Source organism: Micromys minutus (assembly GCF_963924665.1).
Source record: "Micromys minutus genome assembly, chromosome: 9".
In the NCBI taxonomy this organism is placed as follows: Eukaryota; Metazoa; Chordata; class Mammalia; order Rodentia; family Muridae; genus Micromys; species Micromys minutus.
Window position 1 is genome coordinate 65,959,462 of NC_137978.1, and position 23,777 is coordinate 65,983,238.

Genomic DNA, 23,777 nt, shown 5'->3' on the forward strand with positions numbered 1-23,777 from the left:
CAGCCATGGCCACCCACCAAAATCAAGATGTAAGGCCTTGCAGGCTCCTTATGGGCCAAGGGTATGTCTTCTCCCTATCCTAGGCACCCCAGGCTCACGGGATAGGGGGCATGGACGCACCTCCAAGGACACCTTCTACAGGAGCTCTCGCTGGGTGTCTGGACACTCCCTCCCTAAGTCTGAGATTTTGGGACAGGGACAATTTCTTCCATGTACCCCGACAAACACCGGGGTTCAATTCCCAAACTGGCACTTTCTCTGTCCTGGGCCCACCTCATATCTCACTGAAGAGGCCTTGGTGCTCTGTGAGGTTCAATCAGAACCAACTTTACTCAGAGCCCTCAGCAGACCCACACGCCATAGTGGAGGTGACGCCTTCCTGCTCAGGGTGGGCTGCAAATGGCCCCGTGACTGAGGCCTTAGAACCTACAGCCCATGTTCTCTTTGCCACGCTAAATAACCCTCAGTGGGAACAAATCCTGGGGCACAGAAACATAGCACTAGAACCAGTGAGAGCCTGAAAGATACCTCGGGACCACTGTGGTGCATCCTGGATGTCTGGGTCTCTCTGCACCTGGTCCTCTGCCCACCCCCCAGGCAGACTAGCTTCCCACAAATCCCGTGGTTACCTATTTAGCCTTCTAGTCCCCTAAGCCTGATTTCCTCCTAGCCTGAGCCTGTTACAGCTGGTTACAGCTGGTCAGAGGAACCCAAAACCACCCTGAATTTGAGACCTTAAACCCTGCTGGAGGCCCTCCATCACCTGCTCTGAGGCTGGGCCATCTCTACCTGGCGGGGTCAGCCTCAGCCAACCCACAGTGGTGGCCTTGTACATGGATGACCCTGTGGCAGAGCAGAGGACTTGGGAGTCGCAACTTGCTTGTAACCCAAACCAGCTAGCAACATTTGTCAGGTGTGCGTTGAGGGGGCTGTGTGTGGGTGTGTGCTGGGCTCAGAGGATCTCATCTGAGAGCAGTTTGCCCACCTGGAGACAACTTGTAACACCTGAAGACATTGTTAATCACACCCACCCACCAGCCTTCTGAGGCTGGAGGCCAGGAGCCAAGCAGACCAGGAAGCAGCCTACAACAGCCAACTGGAACAAACTATCCCAGAGCTGAGGTGGGGAAAACCCGATCATAGCTAGCCACTCTTCACTACCTGGTGCATCCAGTCTTAGCCCAAAACACCCACCTATCACTCCCTGCACGTTCCATAAGCCCAAGCGGCCCAAGGGAAGGGCAGGCTGAGGCAGTAAAGTCCTGATCTGAAGGCCTGGGGACAAACAGACCCCCAGGAGGTACCCTGCAGCCAGCTAAGACTTCAGCCCCTCCCCAGACTTCTCTGGCAGGCAGTGAGAAGCTGGAACTAGGGAATGCGACCTGCCAGGGTCAAGCCCCAGCCGGTGAGCGCACAAGGGGAGGAGTCAAGCTCTGAGGCCCTATCTTTACCTAGAAGGTTGTCCTCAAACCAGGAACTGGATGCGGGATGACAGGATTCTGGACTCAGGATGCTACAGAGGGGCAGTCACCTGAGCAGGATGTCGCAGCGGGTGAGCTCAGGCAACAGTAGGAAGGGTCAGGAAACCAAAACCAAAACCAAGCCTTCAGACCAGGTGGTCAAACAGAAAGGCACTACCATCTTCTGTTCATTCAGTTCGTCCTGGTCTGTCTGCAGAGGCAAGCCACGGAACTTCAAGCAGCTGCCTCACGTCCGGACTCAGCTTTTTCCGTGGGAGGTGTAACACTGGGGACAACGCCTGGAATAACCCTAGCAAGTTTCTGCTGCTGGGCTGGAGAGATGGCTCAACAGAAAAGAGCACCAGCTGCTCTTGCAGAGGACCTGGGTTCAAGTCCCAGCACCCACGTTAGTTCATAACTCATCACAAACCCAGGGGAACCCAATGACCTCTGAAGACTTCCACAAGCACCAGGCACTCCTGTGGCGCACATACATACTACACACATACACACACATACATACATACATACACACATACATACAGGCACAACACATAAACACATAAAATAAATACATCTTAAAAAAACCAACCAACCAGCCAACCAGGGGTTTCTGGCTTTAAGTGCTCAGAGAAGAGGTTGGCAGGGAGCCTCTACCTAGCTCTCTCCATCTTGTTCTCTGCCTGGCTGAGTTTTCAAACAAGCGCGGAGACCCTTCCCTCTACCAGGGCATGCTCATGTGAGCTCATGGTCAGAGACCTCTCTCTGGACCGTGGGCAGGTAGAAGTGTATGTTTCCAGAGCAGAACAAAGCAGTAGCAGCACATCCAGTCAGTGAACTCTGATGGATAAACTGAGGCCCTAAGGCTGAAGCGGCTTGTCTGAATTCACAAATAGCAACTTTCAAGCCGGGTGCCCACACAACTGGGTAGGAAGCCAGTGCTATCAGGGAATTCCGGCGCAGAGTCATGAATGGTCTCAAACGATACCTGGGACCCTGCGGCTCGTCACTCAAGTGACAAACATACCCAAGCATCCACTTAGGCGCATTCCAGCTCCTGTCTGGGCTCAACTCATGACAGGCAGGCCACTAAGATCTCATCTTGGCAGCTAACAACTCAGATCCCGGCTCCTGCGACCAGGCCCCTGGCCAGGTTCATCTTTCTCGCTCAACTTCAAAATAGATCTCTCCTCCTGATTTACAGATATAGGGACCAAGGTAGGAGGTTGGGGACAGGTGCCCACCACCATCTAGTCTTTAAGTGGCACCCGCTTCCCGGGGCTGCCCTCTCCCTCTGGAAGGCACTGTGGAGCCTGGCTAGAGTACCAGTCACCAAGGTGGGGAAAGGGCACCAAGGAGGGGGGTCAGGCTCCTCATTCTTGGAGCCTATCCAAACAGATCGTCTTTCTAGCTCCCGGAAGAGTGCCTTCCACGCCCCCGGGACTTCCCAGGAGTCTCTGCGTTCTAGTGTCTAACCAGGTCGGCTGCCAAGTGTCCCTTGGACTGTGGCTCAGGGAAGCTAGGCTCCAGATCCCGGCTTGCAGCCCCAGCGAGAGGGCGGGGCGCGACGTTGCCGCCGAGGTCGGGAGGGGCTGGAGTGGAGAAGGGACTGTAGCCGAGGTGCTCCGGGCTCCCAGGTGGTCTTCCCCCTTAGCTGCCTCTCCAGTCCCCAGGCTCACCTGTGCGCGCGGCCGAGGGGCGGCCGGGCGGGTGACGCCTGCAGTGCCTCTGGGTCCCCGCGTCCTGGGGCCGGCCGGTCCCGCCCTCTCTACTTCCTGCGCGGCAGGCGAGCTAGCGAGCAGGCTGGTGGGTGGAGGTGGGCTCTGCGGGCGGCTGCGCGGCCCGAGGGCGGGACCCGCAGGGCGCGCCCTGGGCACCTGCCGCACCGCTGTCGCCTCACCTGGCCCCGCCGGCTGCGTCACCGCTCTACCTGGGTCCGCCTGAGTTCACGTGACCCGTCTGGTGGTTCGGGCCGGAGTCCGCCCTCCCGTACTGTCTACCCTCCTACGCCCGCTTCCTTCCTGCGCCTCTCTCCCAGCTCAGACGCCTCCTCCAGGAAGCCTTCTGAAAAATCCCGGGCCTGCGGGAACCTGTTTGTTGAAAGAAGGCCCCACCCTCTGCATTCTTTGCAGAGGGCTGCTTCAGGGCAGCCCTGGCCAGGATCTCCCAGAACACCCTTCGTGGTTTACCCTATCTACCCATTTTACAGAGAACTCTTGACAGCTGAGAATTCTGTAAGCCACACCGATTCAGTTGCGATTCTCCTGAGCTCAGGGGGGAAAAAGCTATCAAGTCTATGTAGTGTCCTCAAGAATGAGGAGGTAACAACGTCCCCATGTGGACTTTAGAGATCAGACTAGCTTCGTGTGGGAAAGGACGGGGTCTGCACCATTGCCCTCCAAAGTGCCCTCAAACATGAGCTCCCGAGGGTGGCTCAGATCAAGGGAGAGAGGAGAGGGGCAGATGAGAGTCACAGTGAGTGCAAAGGCCAAGAATTGGAGGGAACATGGGGGGACAGCCTGAGGTGGGGGGGCAGAGACCAGGACTCCCAGATCCCATCCCATGACCTCTTAGAGGCAGGATGGTCAGGGTCCTGCCTCATGCTGGGTATAGTCAGTCCAGACTCACCTTCCCCAGGCCGTCAGAGGTTTCCGAGAGAGAGCCGGGGTGACAGGCAGGCACCATCACAACGGATATTTCATTTTTTTTTCTTGGTGTAACATTGGATTCGGATGGTTTGATATCCCCAGACACCTCAGAGCACGGCCATTGTAGCAGAACCTCAACCACGCTGGGGCAAGAGGAGAGACACTGAGAGCTTGTCCGTGGTGATAGTATCTGTTAAAACAGCCACCTTTTACTGTGGCTCGCACTAGGCAGAGCCCAGGGCTGTGCGTGACAGGGACACTGAACGTCTGGTGACCCGGGTGTAATCCGAGGTACTGAGACACAGCCAGTATTGGACTCCAACCTCTGTCATCTGTTTTTCAGGAAAGACCTGTGACCTCAACACCACGGGCCTCATGCAAGGGCCTCCATGCAGTGTGGCATCTCTGACAGAGGTGATGCCGGAGAATCTGGGTTAGCACTTTCTTGGCCAACAGTGTGGGGGGTGTGCCCACTGGCACTCCTGCCTAGCCTCGCTACAGCCCGTGCCCTGGTCTTCCTTAGCCCTGAAGCTGGGTGGTTTGCTTGTGCCATCCTCTGCTCTTTCCGGTGTGATATCATCTGGGCAGGGCTGGAGTCAGTCACTCTGGAGGGAGGAGAGGAGCTCCCATGGACCAAGGCCTGGGTCCCAGAACTCCCTGGGTCTCAGCTGCTGCGCTGCTAGATGGCTCCTGAGAAAAGCAGCCCGTTGCTGACCTCTTGAGGCCACTGTGTGGTATTGCACCCACCAAGCCCATCCTCACTCCCAGAAACATCTTCCTTGGCATTGTCTCATCGCGGTCCCTTTAGTACCCAATTCCTAAAGAGTTAAAAGACGGGAATAAAAACTCTCAAACAGAAGACAGTTAGCATTAGGAGAAAACGCAGACTCTGCAGGCAGAGTTTTTTTTTCTTTCTAGCAGCAGGGTCTCACTGTGTAGCCCAGGCTGGCCTCAAATCATTATGCATACCATGCTGGCTCAAACTCATAGAGATCTGGCTGCTTCTGCCTTGAAAGGTATGCAGCCCCATGCCTGACAGAAATGCACATAGCAAGGCACGCAGAGAGAAAGAGCCCCTGCAAAACAGACCGGGGATTGGGGGGCGACTCAGAAGCTAAAGTCTAGCCTTCTCCTGGAGGACTATAAGGTGTTTTAAGGAAATTGGGGTCACCTTTCTCTCTTTAGGAAAAGCTTTGCATGCCTTTGTCTCAGGTCACGAGGGCTAAGAAGCCGCCTGAAATTATCCCAGCATGTGTGTCTGAGCACAGGTGTGTGAGCTTGCTCACCTGTCTGTGCTAGCATTCCTTCTAGGCTCCGCCCACAGTTACCTGGCAACAGCCATGTATGCCTATCCCTGTCAGTCTGTCAAGGATCTAACTCCTGGTCCTTACCTTGTCTTTTTTATTAACTGTAAAGCCTGTTACTGGAAGGCAGTGAGCTACATCTACTTCCTTTATCCTCATGAATGGTCAAAGCCTGCACAGAACTCATACCTACAAGGTGAGATGAGACCAGGCCATGCATAATGCCTGTCCCAGGAGGCTCTGCTCCCGCGGTTCCTGGTTGGAGAGAAGAGGTGGATTCCGGCCTTCCATCCTTCATAGATTTTGGTCAGTGCCCTGGCTGGGCAGCCAGTGGAGAGGCCTGTGGGCCAGGTCAGGCCCAGTATTGGTATAGATGGAAGATGCCTGATTCTACACCTGAAGTGAAGAAACATTGACCATCAGTGACTCAGCAGTGATCAAAGCAGCCCCATCCTGGAGGCAGCTGATGGTGGGAGTGGCCCTCACACCCTCACAGGAAGGTGTAAAGTGGCCCTTTGGGGGGGGGGGAGACAGCATAGCACTGAACATTTGTGAAAGGCTGGTCACATGGAGACTCTTAGCAATGTGTAAGGTTTTTACAACTCCAGGACCAGGTGCCACAGTGCTGTTCAGAGAAAAGGAAGGTGGGACAAAGGAAAAGTGGTCACCAGAAACAGGCCCAGAAACTGTACATGTGATGGAAGAGCAGGTGATACTTCTGAGGCATCTGCCATGAATATGTAGCTAGCATGAATAACCCATGGGTGTGCATTAACATGTATCTGAGCCCATGTGTGTTGTCTGTCTGTGTATATGTATATAGATATATGTTGTATGTTTATGACTTAACCATAATATTGAAGCACCATTTTGAATGGTTGAAGAATCTTTAGGACTGTCTTAGGGTTTTACTGCTGTGAGCAGACACCGTGACCGAGACAACTCTCATAAGGACAACATTTAACTGGGGCTGGCTTACAGGTTCAGAGGTTTAGTCCGTTATTATCAGGGTGGGAACATGGCAGCATTTAGGAGGAGCTGAGAGTTCTCCATATTCATCTGAAGGCTATTAGGAGAATACTGACTTTCAGGCAGCTAGGATGAGGGTCTTTCACCTTCTTCTTCACACTTTCCTCTTCCCACATGCCCCTCCACCATCTCCTCTGCCCTTCTTTATCCTTCTGACAGTCTGTCTCAAGGGACTGCTGATTTGTTTCTGGGTTGCTTGAGCTCTGAGCAGTGCAGGGATCCTCCACAGAGGTCTGGATGGCTTGGTGGGAAGGTTGGTCAGCAGGCCCCTGACAATCTGACACAAACCTTGAAGTCGCACTAGAACCTTTGTGAATTCTGGTGCTGGATTGGACTCGTTTTTAATAGCAGGACTGGGTGGTACACACTGATCCTAGGTATGGCGTCCAGGCCCCGTTTGTGTGCAATGAATCCTCCATTGAAGATGCTTCATCTTCCACAGACCCACAGTTCTGAAGTAAAACATATTAGGTATCTTGGGCATTCCCTTCTACCCCTTTGCAGTCCAGCCTGTGTCCCCTCCTACCCATGGTGAACATCACTTACTGCTCTTTTCAGAGGGCCAGCTGAGTGGCATTGCCCCTCGCCTTCCACTCAGCACCACATGAGAGATTCAGCCACACTGCAGTGACTCACACTCGCTCCTTTCCACTGGAGAAGAGGAAACTGCAAACCATACCGACAGTGAGATAGCTTTGTGCGCTGTCAAATGGCCGAAGTCGGAGCAATGGAAAGCTGAGCGTCAGTGAGGGTGTGGGCCAGTAGAGACTCCCATGCTACAGATGAATGCCAGTCTGAGCCGTCATGATGGGAAGGTCCACCCACTGTCTGATCTACCGGTTTGTGACCCACCCTCGTTATTCATCCTAAGGTTCTGGAAACTTCCATCCACGTAAAATCCCTGTTCTCGGGTGTTTATGTTATCATTATTTATAATTGCCCAAACGGGAAACAGCTGAGGTGCCCTTCAACAGGTGGGAGGCTGAGCAAACTGTGGTCTATCATGGTGTGGAATATCATTCAGTGCTCAAAAGATACACATTGGCGATCTATGGGGAGATACTGAGGGATCTTAAGTGCATGCTGTTAAGTGCCAGAGGCCAGGCTGCTGGGCTGCACGCTGTGCGAACAGCGCACTGTAATAATCTGAAATGGTGTGATTACAGAGAAAATGAAAAGGCCGGTGTCACCAGAGATTATGGAGAGGAATTGCTGTAGGGTTCCCAGAAAGTATGGCCCTGAAACAGTTGTCGGAGTCCAAGGCCTTGCGTTAGCAGTAGAACCCTACAGGAAGTACAGGTGACACTGTGGCAGTGTCTGTTAATGTTTGTAACAAACTAGTCACTGATAGGTTTTATGTCCATCCTAGGGATGGCTCAGGGTCTGGGTGTGAGCTAAAACTCTCCTGTTTCTGGGCAACTTTGTTATGAGCCTAAAGTGGCTCTAAAAATATTAAGTCTAAGGGCTGGAGAGATGGTTAAGAACACTTGTTCTTGCAGAGGATGCCGGTCCAATTCATAGCACTGCAGAGCCTGGGGTCACACACACACAGCACACTGCACTGCAGAGCCTGGGGTCACGCACACACAGCACACTGCAGAGCCTGGGGTCACACACACAGCACACTGCAGAGCCTGGGGTCACACACACAGCACACTGCACTGCAGAACCTGGGGTCACGCACACACAGCACACTGCACTGCAGAGCCTGGGGTCACACACACAGCACACTGCACTGCAGAGCCTGGGGTCACACACACACAGCACACTTCACTGCAGAGCCTGGGGTCACACACACAGCACACTGCAGAGCCTGGGGTCACACACACACAGCACACTGCAGAGCCTGGGGTCACGCACACACAGCACACTGCACTGCAGAGCCTGGGGTCACACACACAGCACACTGCACTGCAGAGCCTGGGGTCACACACACAGCACACTGCACTGCAGAGCCTGGGGTCACACACACACAGCACACTGCACTGCAGAGCCTGGGGTTGCACACACAGCACACTGCACTGCAGAGCCTGGGGTTGCACACACAGCACACTGCACTGCAGAGCCTGGGGTTGCACACACAGCACACTGCACTGCAGAGCCTGGGGTCACACACACAGCACACTGCACAGCCTGGAGTCACGCACACACACAGCACACTGCACTGCAGTGTTGTGGTCACGTACACACACAGCACACCACTGCAGAGCTTTACTGAAGAATTTGTATTGTAAGGACTGACTCCTGATCCCACTTTACCACCTCTCTGTCTTTTGTAACCTCCTCGTTTCTTGGGGTTGGGGTTAGGCATACAGGAACTGTACAACCCACCTAGGGTCTATGTCCACCACCAGGTCATGGGGCTCCAGCCCCTCTGCAGGGCTGTTGGCCCCACCCTGGATTTGTGGTTCTAATCTCCTCCACCGACATACACTTTCTCCTCCATCCTTCACCTTGGGAGACATGAGGGGAGCCTGGAGGGGAGACACGAGGTTTTCCCCAGCAGGGCTGCAGTCTGGGCTCATGGCTGGCAACCCCTCATGTCTCAGAGCCTCTTGGGCAATCTCCACAGCAGGCCTTCGCTTTCCCCACTGCAGAAAAACACAACCCCTGGCCCTGGCTATTGTACCCCAAATCATGACACAGCTTATGCAGTGGAAAACTTTTGCTGCATGAGAAATAAGGTTTAAGGGCTCCCTAAAATAGCTTCCCTGCAAATGGCCAGCAGTTCCTTGGCCCAGAGGGGGGCCGAAAGGGAATGAAAAGCCCCTCTCTTCCCAGAAAACAGATTCTTCTTTGACACATTTTCCCCCTCTTCTTAATGCCCCATTCCCCTTTCCCAAAATGGGGCCTTTTTCCTCAGTCTTTTATGTGGGGACTGGGCTCTGAGAGGACAAAGTCCACTTGTCAGCAATCTTCTGTCAGCCCCTGTTTCTGTTCCCTCTGGGGTTCTCCTAACAATACAGCCATTATCGGCCCTTCTCACATTCCACTGAGTTTTCCTCTCTCTCCAGGGCTAATGAGGAGTGAAGCTGCCAGGTTGGACAAAATGGGACAGTTTTCACTCCACTGGAGCCCCTGTGCGGTGAGCTCTGGGAAGAACCATTATGGGGGATCTGTGGGTCACCACTGTGCCATTTGGGAGAAGCCCTTTTGGGAGTGCGGCCTTCAGCTGAGATTCACAGTGAACGGAAATGTACTTCCCAAGAGCGTTTGAACCACACTGGGCCTCAGGATCCTGGGCGAGCTCCAAAGCTGACCATCAAAGCTTAAGATCTCCCTGGCAGCTCGTCAATCACGATTGGGGAGGAAACAACCTGAGACAGTTAGCGCCACCCACGCCCGCTGCACTCCACTTGATGGTGTTAAGAAAATATAAGGGCTCGGCACCTCAGATTTGGGTGGAGGATCTTATGCCAAGATCAACTTCCATTCCTCTCTCTCTCTCTCTCTCTCTCTCTCTCTCTCTCTCTCTCTCTCTCTCTCTCTCTCTCTCTTCTTTTTTAAAATCTGGCAGCCTCTAGGAACCTCAGAATCTTGCTCCCGGTGATGTGTATCAGAGCCTGTCCTGGTCTCTGGGAGAGATTTTGGAAATCTCAGAAGTCCTAGAATCACTGTTTAGGGATGGATCAAAGAGTAAATCATTCACTCCTCCACCCACCCATCCATTTATCCATCCATCTACCCACCCACCCACCTATCTATCCACCCAACCACCCACCCACTCATTCATTCATGCATCCATCCATTCATTGAACCACCCACTCATCCATCCATCCATCCATCCACCCACCTACCCATTCATCCACCCACTCATCCATTCGTCCATCCGTCCATCCATCCATCCATCCATCAACCTAGTCATTCATTCATTCACCCATATACCCACCCACCCATTTATTCATCCACCAGTCCACCCTCCCATCCATCTCATCTATCTATACATCCACACATCTATTCATTTATCCATCCACCCACCCACCCACACATTCATCCACCCACTCATCCATTCGTCCGTCAGTCTGTCTGTCTGTTCATCCATCCATTCACCCATCCACCAGTCCGTCTGTCCATCTACCCACCCACCTGCCTACTCCTCCACTGACATTCCATTCCTACATCCACCATCCGTTCATTCACCCCCTGACATCATTCACCCCTCCATCCACTCATCCACTGTGCAGTGGACTTTCCCTGGCTGTATCCAGGCTGTGTAGGCACCAAGTGCTACATGGAGGACAAATCTTCCAGACCAGGATCAGGAGGTCCTCTGTGTCTTGGGGCCCAATCACCTGCAACTACTTCTAAGCTGCTGCTCAGAGTCTAGATACTTGTCTTGTGTCCAACAGTGTATTGGTGTAACGCCTGGGGAAGGATGGTGATTGTGTGGGTCAGGGTGGGAGGTGTGAGGTTCATGTGCTCCGTCACTGAAGTCTGATGGAAGAGGAAAAGAAAGGCAAGACCAGCGGTTGGGGTGAGTGCTAAGGCAGCTGAATCTGCAAGGTAGGGCTAAGGACACGGGAGGCAAAGAATGTAGGAGGCCCGAGGGCAGTTCAGGTGTCATGCATGTTCCCGTGTCATTAGCCCAGACCACTTGAAACAGGCTCTTTTAAATAAGCAACATTATGTGTGCGTGTGTATGAGCGTGTGCATGCAGTGGCATATGTGTGAAGGCTAGAGGAAAACTTGAGGTAGTTCATTCTCCCTCCCCCGAAACCCCCCTATCCCGATAAGGGATCAAACTCAGGCTGTTAGGTTTCATGGCAAGCACCTTTACCTCTGAGCTCCCTGGGCAGCCCTAAGCAAGTTCTCTTAAGAGGTCACCCTGGGTAGCTGCTGGAAGGCAGGCCTGCAACCTTGGTTCTACATCAAAAGCATTTACTGATTTGCTCTATGGCCCCAAACCAGCCAGACCTGCTTTGGAAGAAAAGAAAAAGAGAATGGGTAACTCACCTGGGGGCAAGGAAGAAGTAGCAAAGAGTGGAGAGCCAGGAAGAAAACCAGAGCCCCTGGGCAAAGGTGTATGGCGCAGGGCGTGACTGTTCACCAGAGATGTGAGCTAGCCCTGCCTTAGCGGGAGCGGGAGGAGTGGGAGCAGGAGGAGGAACAGGAGGAGCATCAGGAGCAGAAGCACCAGGAACAGGAGAAGCCAGAGGAGGAACAGGAGGAGGAGCAGGAGCACCAGAAGCAGAAGGAGCAGCAGCAGGAAAGAGGAGCAGGAGGAGGAGCAGCAGGAGAAGGAGGAGCAGGAGCGAGAGTGGGAGGAGTGGGAGCGGGAGGAGCAGGGGGAGCAGGAGGAGCAGGAGCAGAAGCACTAGAAACAGGAAAAGCAGAAGGAGGAACAGGAGGAGGAGCACTAGAAGCACAGGAGGAGGAGCATCAGAAGCACAGGAGGAACAGTAGGAGGAGGGGGAGCAGGAGGAGGAGGGGGAGCAGCAGGAGGAGGAACAGGAGGAGGAGGAGCAGGAGGAGGAGGGGGAGCAGCAGGAGGAGGGGGAGCAGCAGGAGGAGGAACAGGAGGAGGAGGAGCAGGAGGAGCAGAGAGTGGAACATGCCCTGTCCGACATGGCTTGGGACAGCCGCGCATAGACCTTCGGCACTTAGCTTTTCAGGTTCATTCATCCCAAGGTTTCTCCACCAGAGCAGAATCAAGTTGAAGACCAGGAGGTGGAGAAAGTGGACTGTAAGGAGATATATATCCCTGAGCCTCCATAAAAGAGGCATCAGAGAGGCCCCTGGGGAAGGCTGAGGCTGCTCCCCAGCAGCTCTAGGCTCTTTACTCAACTATCTGCTGGGGCAGCTCCAGGCCTAGCTGGGTGCAAGAGAGACTGAGAGAGTACAGCCGGGGTGTGTGCCCTGGTGGAAAGGAAGGCGTGCACAGGGCCCGGAACAACCAAGTCTAAGTTTGGGGGTGTCACACCCCTCCTCCCCTCCTCCAGAGGCCAGGCCTCTCCTTAATGAAGCTTGCAGGCACCGAGACTTAGAAAAACACACAGATTTATTGCATATCAATCTCATGTATAAATTCATTGTAGCATTGGAAAGATTACATTTGGTATCCAGTCAGACCTAGTCTACAGCATTGACCTCAACGCCAGGCCCTCCTGGCTTTAACCTTACAGAAATCTCTACACAAGTACATTTGTCTTTGCCATAAGCCTCAGAACAAGATCTGCGAAGAAGAAATCACGTTTTGACTGATTCTCAAGCTGTTCTCCTCCATTCACGATTCTCCCATGGTGATATCCATGGTCACCAGGAACTGTGGTCCATTTTTTTTTTTTTTTAATTTTTGTGGGCGTTTCGGGACTCCTGGCCCTGACTTAGACCTAAATCACATATTCAGTAAGTGCATCTACGGGATTTTCCTCATCATAGGAATTTCACAAACAGACACAATAATGACTGCTAAACTCGAGCCATGCGCAGCTTTATCAACACAACAGCCATTTACAAGGGAGGGGGAGGGGCGAGCGCCAGCCCCCTCCTCAATGTTTTTTTTTTTTTTTTTAATTATTTTTAACATTATATGGAAACCAGACATTTACATTTGATTCCTTTCTCAACACTATATAGTTCTAGAAGGAAAAAAGGAAAAACAAAACAAACAACAGAAACAGGAACGGAAAACTGAATCGGATCTGAATGTAACGATGGCAACACTCACACAGGCCGGAGATTCTCACGGGTGTCGGGGATATATATATATATTTATATTTATATTTATATACTATTGGTTCAAAGTACACACACACAGCACACATGCACCCACACATACGGCACGCACGTGAGCACACACGCGCACACTACACGCACCCCCACACGCACAGATTTTAAGTTATGTATTCTGACACCAGGGCTCCACTTCCCCCACACTGAAGAGACTAGCTGCGCTGTGGGAAGCACTTGAGGGAACCCCCAGCTCCCCCCAGTTGCAAGGGAAACACATCTAGAGATTCAAGCTGCCTCCCTCGGCTCAACCTTTTCCCTCCTAGAAGTGACGACGATGTGAATTGTTGACAGACAGACAGACAATGGCTGGAATGGTTGGGGGAGTGACCTTGTCTGGGGAAGAGTTCAAGAAAGTCTTGTCACAGTATCGCTCAGGGCTAGGGACAGTCTTCATGGCTTTCGATACCCGGCTGATCTCCGTGGACAGGAGTGTCCACCGGCAGGAGGGAGCGCTGTCTGTCCCAGACCTTCCCACCCTCCGGTCCTGGCACAGTGAACAGTAGGTCTCAGTCACTTGGGCAGGGACAGGGACCGTGATCCAGTGCTTTGAGCTTCGCGTCTAAAACACGTGATATGTATTTAAGCAAGCGTTTCCTTCACACACACTCACTGGGGAGACGGATGAGGCAGAGGAGGCCAAGAGCTCTGAGTCTGGACTCTGGGAGGCAGCGGGGTTAGGTCAGTCCGGGTTTGGGTAGATCACCTGTTCTCCTGGCCTTGGAGAGTAAGAGCCCCACAGGCTGGGCCATGTGCTCGCCCGTCACTGAGACTTAGACCCTGGGTTTGCTCAGAGCCGTACAGGTTCCTGCAGGACAGTGAAGTCCTGTGTTTCCTACCTCACCATCCTAGGTGCAGTAACAACAGGGTTGAAGGAAGTGTGGCCTTGCTCGGGGATGGAGGGAATGCAAGCTTGGAGGCCCCTCTTTGGGGAGGCAAGTGCAAACAATGGGGAGCATCATGGGAAACAGTAGTGGCTGGACGTCTGTCCTGCCTTTCTATGCTGCCTGGCGACACACAGGACAGTCCTGATACGGTTTGGTTCTCCAGTGGCCGAGACCTTCGAACTCACACCTGGTCCAGCTCCCTGACCCTGAGAGGGTCTCCTGTACCTGATGTTTGCTGGAGCCAATTGGGCACTGGAAGAGGTGCCAGGTGGGCAGAGCTCATTGGTTGAGGGCAATGCAGAGTAGGGGCGGAATGTCGGGAACTCAGTGCAGAAAATCAAGTGCTGTCTTTGTCTGGGGTGTAGGGAGTGGTGAGCAAGGACAGAGTCCTTCAGTTTCCAAGTGCTGGGCCCATGGGGATGACCATCCAGGAGAACCTGAGGTTGGAATCATCACTTGTGTGTGTGTGTATGGGGGGGGGGGGGTTTCAAAGCATTTGACTCAGCACAGCTGGGACTCTCGGATCAGAGGTCGACATGGGTTGGGAGTGCCAGAGGATGGGAAGGGGGTCTTTAGCTGCTCTGCTGTTGTTAAAAAGGTCCACAGAGGGAGGTCTCCATTCAGAGAGACTCCCCACACTGGAGAGAGAAAGTCACATCGCGGAAAAAAAAGCACACACCTTGCTCTTTCTGAGAAGAAAGCATATAATTTGGGGTTTACAAAAGCGAGGCATGTTTATCTGAGGTTGGACTTACACAGGGACCCCATCTAGGTCCCACCTAGAGGAAACTGAAATTCTTAAGCCGAGGTCCCAGCCCGCCGTGGAGACGATGTCGTGAACCTGTGAGAGGTGTGAGCAGTTAGGCCTGTAAATCCTTACCGCAGGGCCATGGCAAGTTCCTCTGCAGTTGTCCCCACTGCCTCAGGCTGTCCACATTCACACACAGGAGTGTGCTTCCGAGCACAACACGGGACTATTCTGTGTCATGTCACTGGGACTCACCTCAACCTGCAGGGGAACGGGGTCTTCGGGGATATCCCTGTCACAGATCTCAGCATAGCCTGGACCACTCAGCATCAGCAAAGATGATTGTCTTTGCCCCGGAATAGCCACAGCGAGTATATAAAACATCTGTGCTTGCAATCTCTCATAGTTTTAAAAGACAACCCAGATGGTTTCCGGTCCCTCTTATCTTGTTGGGATACTCCTTGTTTTTTTTTTTTTTTTCCTTTCAAACAATAAAATAAATAGAAACACTTGTCTTAAAATGTAACTGAAACTCAAATTTAACAAAATCATATGATTGTCTGGTAAGTGGGCAGCGGTGACCGCAGAACTCCTGGAGGGAAGGACACACGGGTATTTGGCACATTAACAACTGCCCCACTCCCTGGGCACCGATCGCACAGCACACAACCTTATCACACGGTTTTGGTCCTTCACTACATACTTATATTAACATCATTTCTTCAGAATAAGTTGTCCAATGCCAAAAAAATACTGTTAAGGAAGAAATAAAATAAGGAAAGAAATGAATTAGAAAAAAAATTACAAGTTATATACAGATTAAGGTAAATTCCATCAGGGAAAGAAATTGTTTGAAATTGGCCCCTATGGGATAATTTAAAGCCCATCCAAGCAGAGAAGTAGACACGTCCCGACCGTCCCTAGGGAGTGAGGCATCTGGTCCTGGTGTCTGTATTGTCACTGATCTTTGCTGCGGTGGGTCCCCTGGATCTTCCTGACCTCACTTCACCAGGAACCCACATAAAGAGCAGAAGTGGCGGCTACGTGGTTGATCTGGAGTCTTAGGCACAGGTAGTGCTTGGTGTTCTGGGGTGGAGGAGCAGGTGAGCAGGCTTCCCACACTCAGTGGCCATGGGGAGGGCATCAGACTGCCAGGGTTGGGGAGGGTAGAAGGCTGAAGGCCTAGATATGGCCCAGAGCCCTGCCTTCAGAAGAGCAGCAGTCAAGGCCAGCGCTGGGGCTGCTGGAAGGGAAAGACCCTTAGGTGTCCAGTATGGAAGACCTGAGCCACTGGCTCCCGACTTCCCCATACAATTGGGGGAGGGTCTTGGGTGGGACCCGTGGATTTCTCTGCAGACCACATAGGGCAAGGCAACCTCTCCATCCTGGCCTCTGCAAACCTGCAGCCAGGCACCATGTCCAAGATTTCTTGTATAGTCAGCATCCTATTTAGCTGAGTGGCTCCATGCTCCTTGTCCTGTGTTGGGCACACCAGAATCACCTTGGCTTGTACAAACAGGTCAGAGATAGAAAAGAAATCTCCATTATCTACATTATAAAGGGCACACCCGAGGCGCGCTCGTTGTCCCAGAGGTGTGGGTTTGCCAATAAGCTGAAATTCCAAAGCAATGCAAAATTACTTTTAAAAAACATTTTGCAAGTCATTTTCTCGATTTTTTTTTAAAAAATACTGTCTATTTTTTTTTTTAAAACCCACATGCTTAAATAGGCTCTATAGTCAATTACGATTACCAAAAGGGTTAATCACGTGATTCTCTCATTATAAAAATCATTCTCCAGTTCTCTCTCCATAGCACCTGCAGCTCCTTTCCGATCGCTTTGTTCATAACCTGCAGTTGCCCGGATGTGGCCAGCTGGCTCCTGCTGGGATAGAGACCCCACCCTCGCCCACGGGTTTTCTGATCCACAGCTCCTGTGAGCAGCTCCTGGGTTGCCGTGCACCGCACCCACTGCAGATCGCATCCTTGAGGCCAGTTCTGAGGGGATAGAGGTTGGTGGCTACTCCGGGGACCTCCGGGTTCTGAGTTTCATTGGAGAAGCTGGACTTGAGTCACGGCAGCTGGGGTCGGAAGCAGAGTTGAGGCAGAAGGTGTCCGGGGGCCGCCTCCTGGCCCCTTCTCCATCTCCCACAGCTGGTATCCTGGCTTTGGACTCTGGCCCTGGGGCCTCCAGGACCTCAGAGGTGGTTGATGGGGTTAAAGGCTCCGGACTCTGACGAGGGTCCTGTGATGTTCAACCAAGCATCCAGTGAGCTCTGGGAGGGGGCGTGGAGAGGAGTATCTTCAGAGAGGGACAGCATCATTGCATATGCCTGGGGGCAGGGGGAAGGACAGTACACACAGGGCAGGTGAGGGGCATCCCAGATAGGTAGTCATGAGCCTTATCTCACTAGCTGTCCCCAGCCTGTCCAGTCCTGCCCCCGCCCTCACCCTCCCTACCCCCAGTCTAGATAGAGAAGCGAAGATAAAGTCATTAGAGAGGCCTAGACTCCTCTGGCTTGGGAGAGGGAGACAGGGGTCCATGAGAGCAGAGGGGACCTCTCCTGCCCAGAGTGACACCAAGACACACAGTCACCCCTCTGTGCCCACGGGGATCTCTTGACCTCTTGGGGTACTCCCCTGCAATTGCAACTCCTCTTCCCCCCTACCCTAGGTTTCTCTGCCTAGTGAATGACAAACACCAATACAAGATGTCTGACATGGGGGAGGGGCTGGGGGAGGGGGCATCCTGGGGACTGGCAGGAGTTCTTTCTAAATCTGTGCCCGTGAGACCGTCTTTGCCTAGTGGACAAAGTGTCTCTGAGTTGTTGCAGTTATGAGGTAATTTGCTGTGTTTGCTGGCCTTGGGCAATCATGGGGACATCCTGCCTCAAGTTCAGGGCAGGAGGTGCTGGGGCTGAGAGCTGTGTGGAGCATGGTAGGTGAGTTATAGGTGGGCACTGGGGATGCCCAGTATGGATCCCCTACACCTCTGAGCAAACACTAGACAGAATTAGTTAGAGACGAAGACAGACACGCAGACGAATTGGGGTGAAAGATCTTGAGGTGGTGCTGGGAAGGTTGGAATGAGAGCCAAGCACCTTTAGACGTCCCAACCACGGGGTCTAGAGCCCTGCAGCCACCGTCCCTCAGATGCGAACACAGAAAGTGCCCAGGACAAGCCTGCACCCCCTAGAACCCTGTGGTAGCTCCAGTTTAGAATCCAGGGCCACCTGGTGGAGACTTTCCCTGAAATAGCAGGGTGGTCACCCATCTTGGGTAGGACCAGAGATGAGGAGACCCAGCAGCTGGAGGGAATAGAACCTGCTCCCCACTGGGGAAAGTGGCCCTCACTCCGATGCAAGAGCTAACTTTTAGCTGTCTTCAAAGCCTCACCTGCTGTACCAGGCTGCTGGGGGCTCACAGCTATTGGGTTGTCTCTTTAGACAATAAAGTGGGCGTGGGGCTGCGGATCTGAATGTTCTCCAGCCATGGGGTAGCTTTAGCCCAAGTACCCAGGTGAGGAGGCATGGTGGTCGCCTGCTGTCTAAGCCAAGTGAAAAATGGGAGGAGGGACAAGGACTCTGCTGGGTACCTACCTGGTTCTTAGCCTGCCTGTACAGGGTTTGTTTTAAAACCTCAGAATCTAAGGTGGAATTAAGCACATCTTTAACTTCAAATGCTTCCTCAGCTGCTCTGCGGAGATCCAGCCCCTTCCCAAAGGTCGGCGTCGGCTCCAAAGCTAACAGGCCACCTCCTCGCTCCTCAACACACCTGCGCCAAGGACCAGGGAAAGGGGCCTGGGGTCAGCTCTTTGGCCACTGGTGGCATCTCTCTGGCGCTTCATGGCTGGTCCCCGTGCCTGCATGCATGCCACGGGTCTCCATGAGCCACATGCACAAGGAGACAGACACACGGACAACACAGACACCTAGATAGGAGGCCACACAGATGTAGGAGAGCAGACAGGCAGAGGTCAGGAAGGGTGAGTGTGCACACGTATCACGGGCAGCAGGCAATCCGGTCTTGGGGATAAAGGGTTCAGAAGGAGGCTTTAGTTTTCTGAGGCTTTGGGCAGCTTTGGAAGGGTCCTGGCTGCCCTACCCACCCTCAGGACCAAGGGGCTGGGGGAGAAATGCTAGCTCCAGAGGCATCTCAAATGCTGGGAGTATAAACCATCACTGAAAGTAACTGGTAAGCAGTCAGGACACAGAGAAGTAGCTTTGGTCTGCCCAACTTCTAAAATCACGGGTGCTGGGCCACAGCCTTACCAGAGGCTGGACCCCGCTGCCCCCAGGTGAACAGCTGCACAGCAGAGCCAGACTCCTGAGTCAGGGTCAGCAGAGCACGCCCTTTCTTTCCTTCTCCCCACTCCAAGCTTCTAGACACCCTAGAGGGAGCAGAGTCCCAGGGTCCTGAACTCTGGCTAGCATTACCCTAGGCCTAGCTCCAAAGCCACCAGGTAGTAGCACCTGCTGGGCAGAGGTGAGACCGGGCTGGAGAAGAACAACTCCTGGATGGTCACCTTGTGTTCAGGCTCTCCCACCCAGCCCACCCCCTGGCACTCAGCCACGCCTACCTTCGGGTATGGTCAAAGCCCATGGTCAGGTTGGGTGGTTCCTCATCCTCTTCATCTTCGTAGACTCCTTGGGGCTCAGGTGTGGGGGACACTGTGTCCTCCTGTGACTTCCCGGCTAAGCTGTCATCCTCTTCTTCCTCCTCTTCTTCTTCCTCCTCCTCCTCTACATCCTCCGGCTTTGCACTGACTGAGCCTGGGCATGGTGGGTTGCTGTCCAGGTCTTGGATCTCAGGCCTATAACGACAGGTGAAGGAATTGGCTGCATCCAGGGGCCTTCCTTCTTACTAAAGGTGGTATCCCCGTTTGCCTTCCCCACCCTTCGAAAAGAGCCGGCATCTGTGGTGAAGTAAGAGAGGAGGTTATGGGTCCAAAGGCAACTGTCCACTCAGTCCCCGGGGAGTAAGAGTTTGGAGGAAAGTAGGAAACCGCAGAAGAGATGGAGGCATCCTGAGGGAGAAATGGGGTTCAGGGTAGGGTCCCTGAGGAGAGGTCCTGTGTTGGTGCTGGGGTTGAATGCTACACACAGGTGCCGCTGGGACACAGGTATGAGAAAGTGTCCAGATCCCATCCTGCCCAGGACCCTGTGGTACCCATCTGTGCTTGCACCTCCCAGTCAACAGCAAGGATCTAAGGTTGCAGAACCTGGGGAGCTGCTGCCGCCAACAGGACACACTGCCAGGATGGGCTGGCCTCAGGGAATGTTGGCCGGGGTTGCAGCCCAGGGTCTCTGCAGACTCTACAGATCTCTGACTGTGTCTTATCATCTTTGAGTCTCTCTCAATCCTTGGTCCTTTGTCCTCAGGGTGTGTGTGTCTCCCTTTCCTCCCCCCCCCCCCACACCACACCAAACACATACACACAAACACATCACACTACACACACTATACCACACATTCACACACACAGTGTCTGGGAGTGTAATCATATGTGTATATATTGAGGTCAAAGGTTAACCACCCATGTCCTTCTTGGTCACTATTCACTATGAGGGTCTCTTACTTGCCTGAGCTCACTTATTTAGTTACTAGACTGGGTAGCCAGCAAGCCCCAGGGGTATCTACCCAGACACACTAGAAGAGGGCACTGGACCCCATTACAGATGGTTGTGAGCCACCATCTGGTTGCTGAGAATTGAAATCAGGACCTCTGGAAGAGCAGCCAGTGCTCTTAACTGCTGAGCCATCTTTCCACTCCCCACATTTTTTTTTTCTTTTTAAAACATGGATTTTGAGTCTTGAACACAGACCTTCACACTTGCACAACAGGCATTTTACCAACTGAGCCAAATCCTCAAGCCTCTGAGCGAGACTTTTTAAAAAGAAGAGTTTATCCTTTTGTATGTTTGTATGTGGATGTGTGGATGCCCACGGATGCCAAAAGAGGTTGCCGAAGCGGCTGGAGCCATAGTGACAGAGGACTCTGTGAGCTGCCTGGTGAGGGTTTGGGGAAGCAAACTTTAGTCTTCTCCAAGATCAGCTGGAATCCTAACCATGACCTCACTAGGCCCTGGGAAAGACTTCTGTGCATTGGTTCCTTACTAAGGAGAAGGAGCAAGCCAAATCAATGGCCATAACCTGGCTATTTTGGCAGGGCCACCCCGGCAATGGATGCAGCCAAAGACAACCGATTCTTAGATCCTGAGTCTTCAGCCCCAGCTCTTCCTGGCCTTCATTTCTGCTCAGCTCTGGGGGTCTTGAGGAGAGAGGGGTCTGGTCATTTTCACTGAAGGTGGCATCTTAGTGGAACGACTCGCACAGTGGTGTTAAGGCTGTGGTTGTATAGGCCGGCCTGAGCTGGGAGATTCTGTTGCAGTTGTAGGCTGACTCCTCCCCATGACACTATCTCCTACCATGCCTCCAGGACAGGCAGAATCTTGACAGGTTTTGAGGCTCCCTAAGCCCCTTCTAGTCGCCTGTGTCACCAGCCAAGACTATGCTAAGTTCATCTCCTGGCACCGAGGGCTCTAGGTGAGGTGGGACCTGGCTTCTGCTATGCTGTAGTGGCAGCAGGGGAGAACTCAGTCCCTATGGTTCCAAGGACAGGAAGAGAAAGCATGGGCATCAAGCCCAGCCTGGCCCTGGGTGTCCCACTCACCAGGCAGCTGGTGTGGTAAAGCTATACCTGCTGGCTGGTAAGCAGAGACAGTGCTCTCTCCCTGGTATAAGCTGTTCAGCAGGGACCCTGGCAGGCTGGTTGGTGTCAGCTTCTGGTGGAGACAGGACAGCTGCCTCAGAGGTGTGCTGACTGACCTGACTCCTCACAGCAGCAGAAAGGGACAGCCCCAGAGTGGAGGAAACAAAAACATAAGAGATGAAGATGCACCACAGCTGGGGGTTCTGAGGGAAGATCTAGCATCTCTCTCAGTCCTCAGTCAACATGTGGGTTCCGCTCTATCTCCTTGTGTGTGTGTGTGTGTGTGGTACATGTGGAAGTACCTCCACCATCCAGTTGGACTTTGCTATAACTTTATCACCTCTAGGGAGACCCTGTCCCAGGTCACCATCTGAGGGATGGAGTTAGATTTTGCATGTGGTCTTTGGGGACACAGTTCAGCACATGGACAATCCTTTGGGTTGGCCTGGCACACAATGGGTTCTCACTGATCACTAAAGGGAGGACTCAACAGAGAAAGACTCAGAGAATGTGGGTACCAGTCCTGGCTGAGTCTTGCTGTCCTCAGCTCTCGGGACAAAGCTGGCTGGACCTTAGAGACATCGACTCAATAAAAATGGGCTAGATTTGGGAGGGGTTAGCTCTCTCTTGGTCCACGTTTATTACCATCAGTGTTGAATGCGAGGGAGGAGGCCCGGGGAGTTCTGTCAGAACACCCATGATGTGGCTGGGATTGCTAGGATGGGGGCAGTTTCTCCTTTTCCTTCACAAATATTCCCCCTGTTCTGCTGGGCACATGAAGGGTCTCTAGTCTGCCACTGTGGCTCAGAATATTGGGGGGGGGGCTGCAGTCTTCTGGGTGTTCAGGGCTTGGGAATCCATGCATACTTGGGTCCTGTCCATCCCAGGGAGGACATGTCTTCATGGCTTTTTAAGTGGTCCTGCTTTGGGGTCTGAGAACTTTGAGGCTCCTTCTCACACACAGCTTCCTCTGAAGAGGAGAGAACAGCAAGCTACTGAGCAAGCTACTGCTCTCAGACATGGCATCTTGAGGGATGGGGCCTGGTTCCTTTCAGAGCATCGTGCCTAAAGCCAGGGTGGGTGTGCCAGGGCATTTGGTGGGATGTGGCCTGGGTCCTGATGTGCCATCAGGAACTCGCAGTGAGACCACAGACTTGTGAGTAGAAATAGAGTTTAAGATGTCACTAGTAATGGTGTGGACTGGTCTGGTCTTCACAGTTTCCCCAAAGTGCCAGAGGTATAGGCAGGTGCCTGAGGGAATATGTCTCTGGAGAACCCTCCCTCGCTTCCTCAAAGTGGATGGAAGCCAGCTAGGCCCAGGTGGCACAGAGCTGTGGCCCACAGCGGCTCATGCAGTAGGGGCTGGGTCCTGGCTCTAGGTTCTGAGCAAGCAAGTCATGCCATGTCTATGAGCCCCTGGTTCTCCTCTTCACATCCGGAGACCCTTCTTGAAGTTTCTTAGGGTTTAGAGAACTTCTGTATCTCAGTAACTTCTCTGACCAGTTTTGTTTCCTTGCAGAAGGGAGAGTCCCTACCTAAAGGACACACTGAAGCTTGAATGTAAGGTGTCAGAGAATACCTCTGTAGTAGGGCTGAATTCCTCTCTGTCTCTCTCCCTCCTCTGTCTGTCTATGTCTCTCTCCCCTCTCTCTGTCTCTACATCTTCTCTCCCTCTCTGTCTCTCTGTCTTCCTCTCCCTCAGTGGAAAAGCTGCTACAGGTCCTGCAGAGGTCGGTGAGGAGGACTCTTCTTGTTTCTAGCAATAAAGCCTGGGACTTCCTCCATATGAGACCTAGTACCATTCAGGGGTGGAGATGTACCATCTTGGGCAAGACCATTGGGAGTAGCTGAGTCTAGACTTGCCGGGGCTGGCTTATTTTTCTTACCTTTTGTCCATTCGAGTGGACGCCTGGTTCATCTCGCTGTTGGCGATGAAGTTCCGGATCTCGGAGAAGTAGGAATCTTCCTTCTCATCTAAAAGTGCGTGGTTGTCCGACTCGGAGGTGGGGGAGGAGGCGCTGGTGCCCAGGTGGTTCGTGAGCACCCCGGAGTGCTGGCTCACTGTGGATGGGCTGAGTGTCAGGGGCATTCTTGGGGGGCATCCAGCCCAACCTCCGTGCCAATGTGCATTTGGGGTGATCTCAGGAAATTGTTTCTTAGTTGTCTGAGGGGTGGATGCTGCCCTTCCTTGATAGGCATCTTCCCTTGCCCCTCCTCCGCCACGCCCCCCTCCGCCACGCCCCTCCTCCGCCCTTTCTCTC

At 53.1% G+C, this 23,777-nt stretch overlaps 1 protein-coding gene across 6 annotated transcripts in view; it reads right to left on the bottom strand.

Annotated features, from left to right (window-relative positions):
- Positions 1-17,002: 17,002 nt before the first annotated feature.
- Positions 17,003-23,777, bottom strand: part of PRDM16 (PR/SET domain 16) — a gene marked incomplete at its 3' end in the record, with an annotated part of 304,481 nt that continues 297,706 nt past the window's right edge. For 3 of the 6 annotated variants that reach the window (XM_080921061.1, XM_080921063.1, XM_080921060.1), the window contains exons 14-17: positions 23,403-23,577; positions 19,384-19,617; positions 18,404-18,578; positions 17,003-17,137 (exon numbers count right to left, since the gene is read on the bottom strand). In XM_080921061.1, the coding sequence (XP_080777187.1) occupies positions 17,003-17,137; positions 18,404-18,578; positions 19,384-19,617; positions 23,403-23,577 (719 nt within the window). Of the gene's footprint in view, positions 17,138-18,403; positions 18,579-19,379; positions 19,618-23,402; positions 23,578-23,777 lie in introns of those variants that run through there. The other 3 variants (XM_080921065.1, XM_080921064.1, XM_080921062.1) reach the window with 2 other exon arrangements.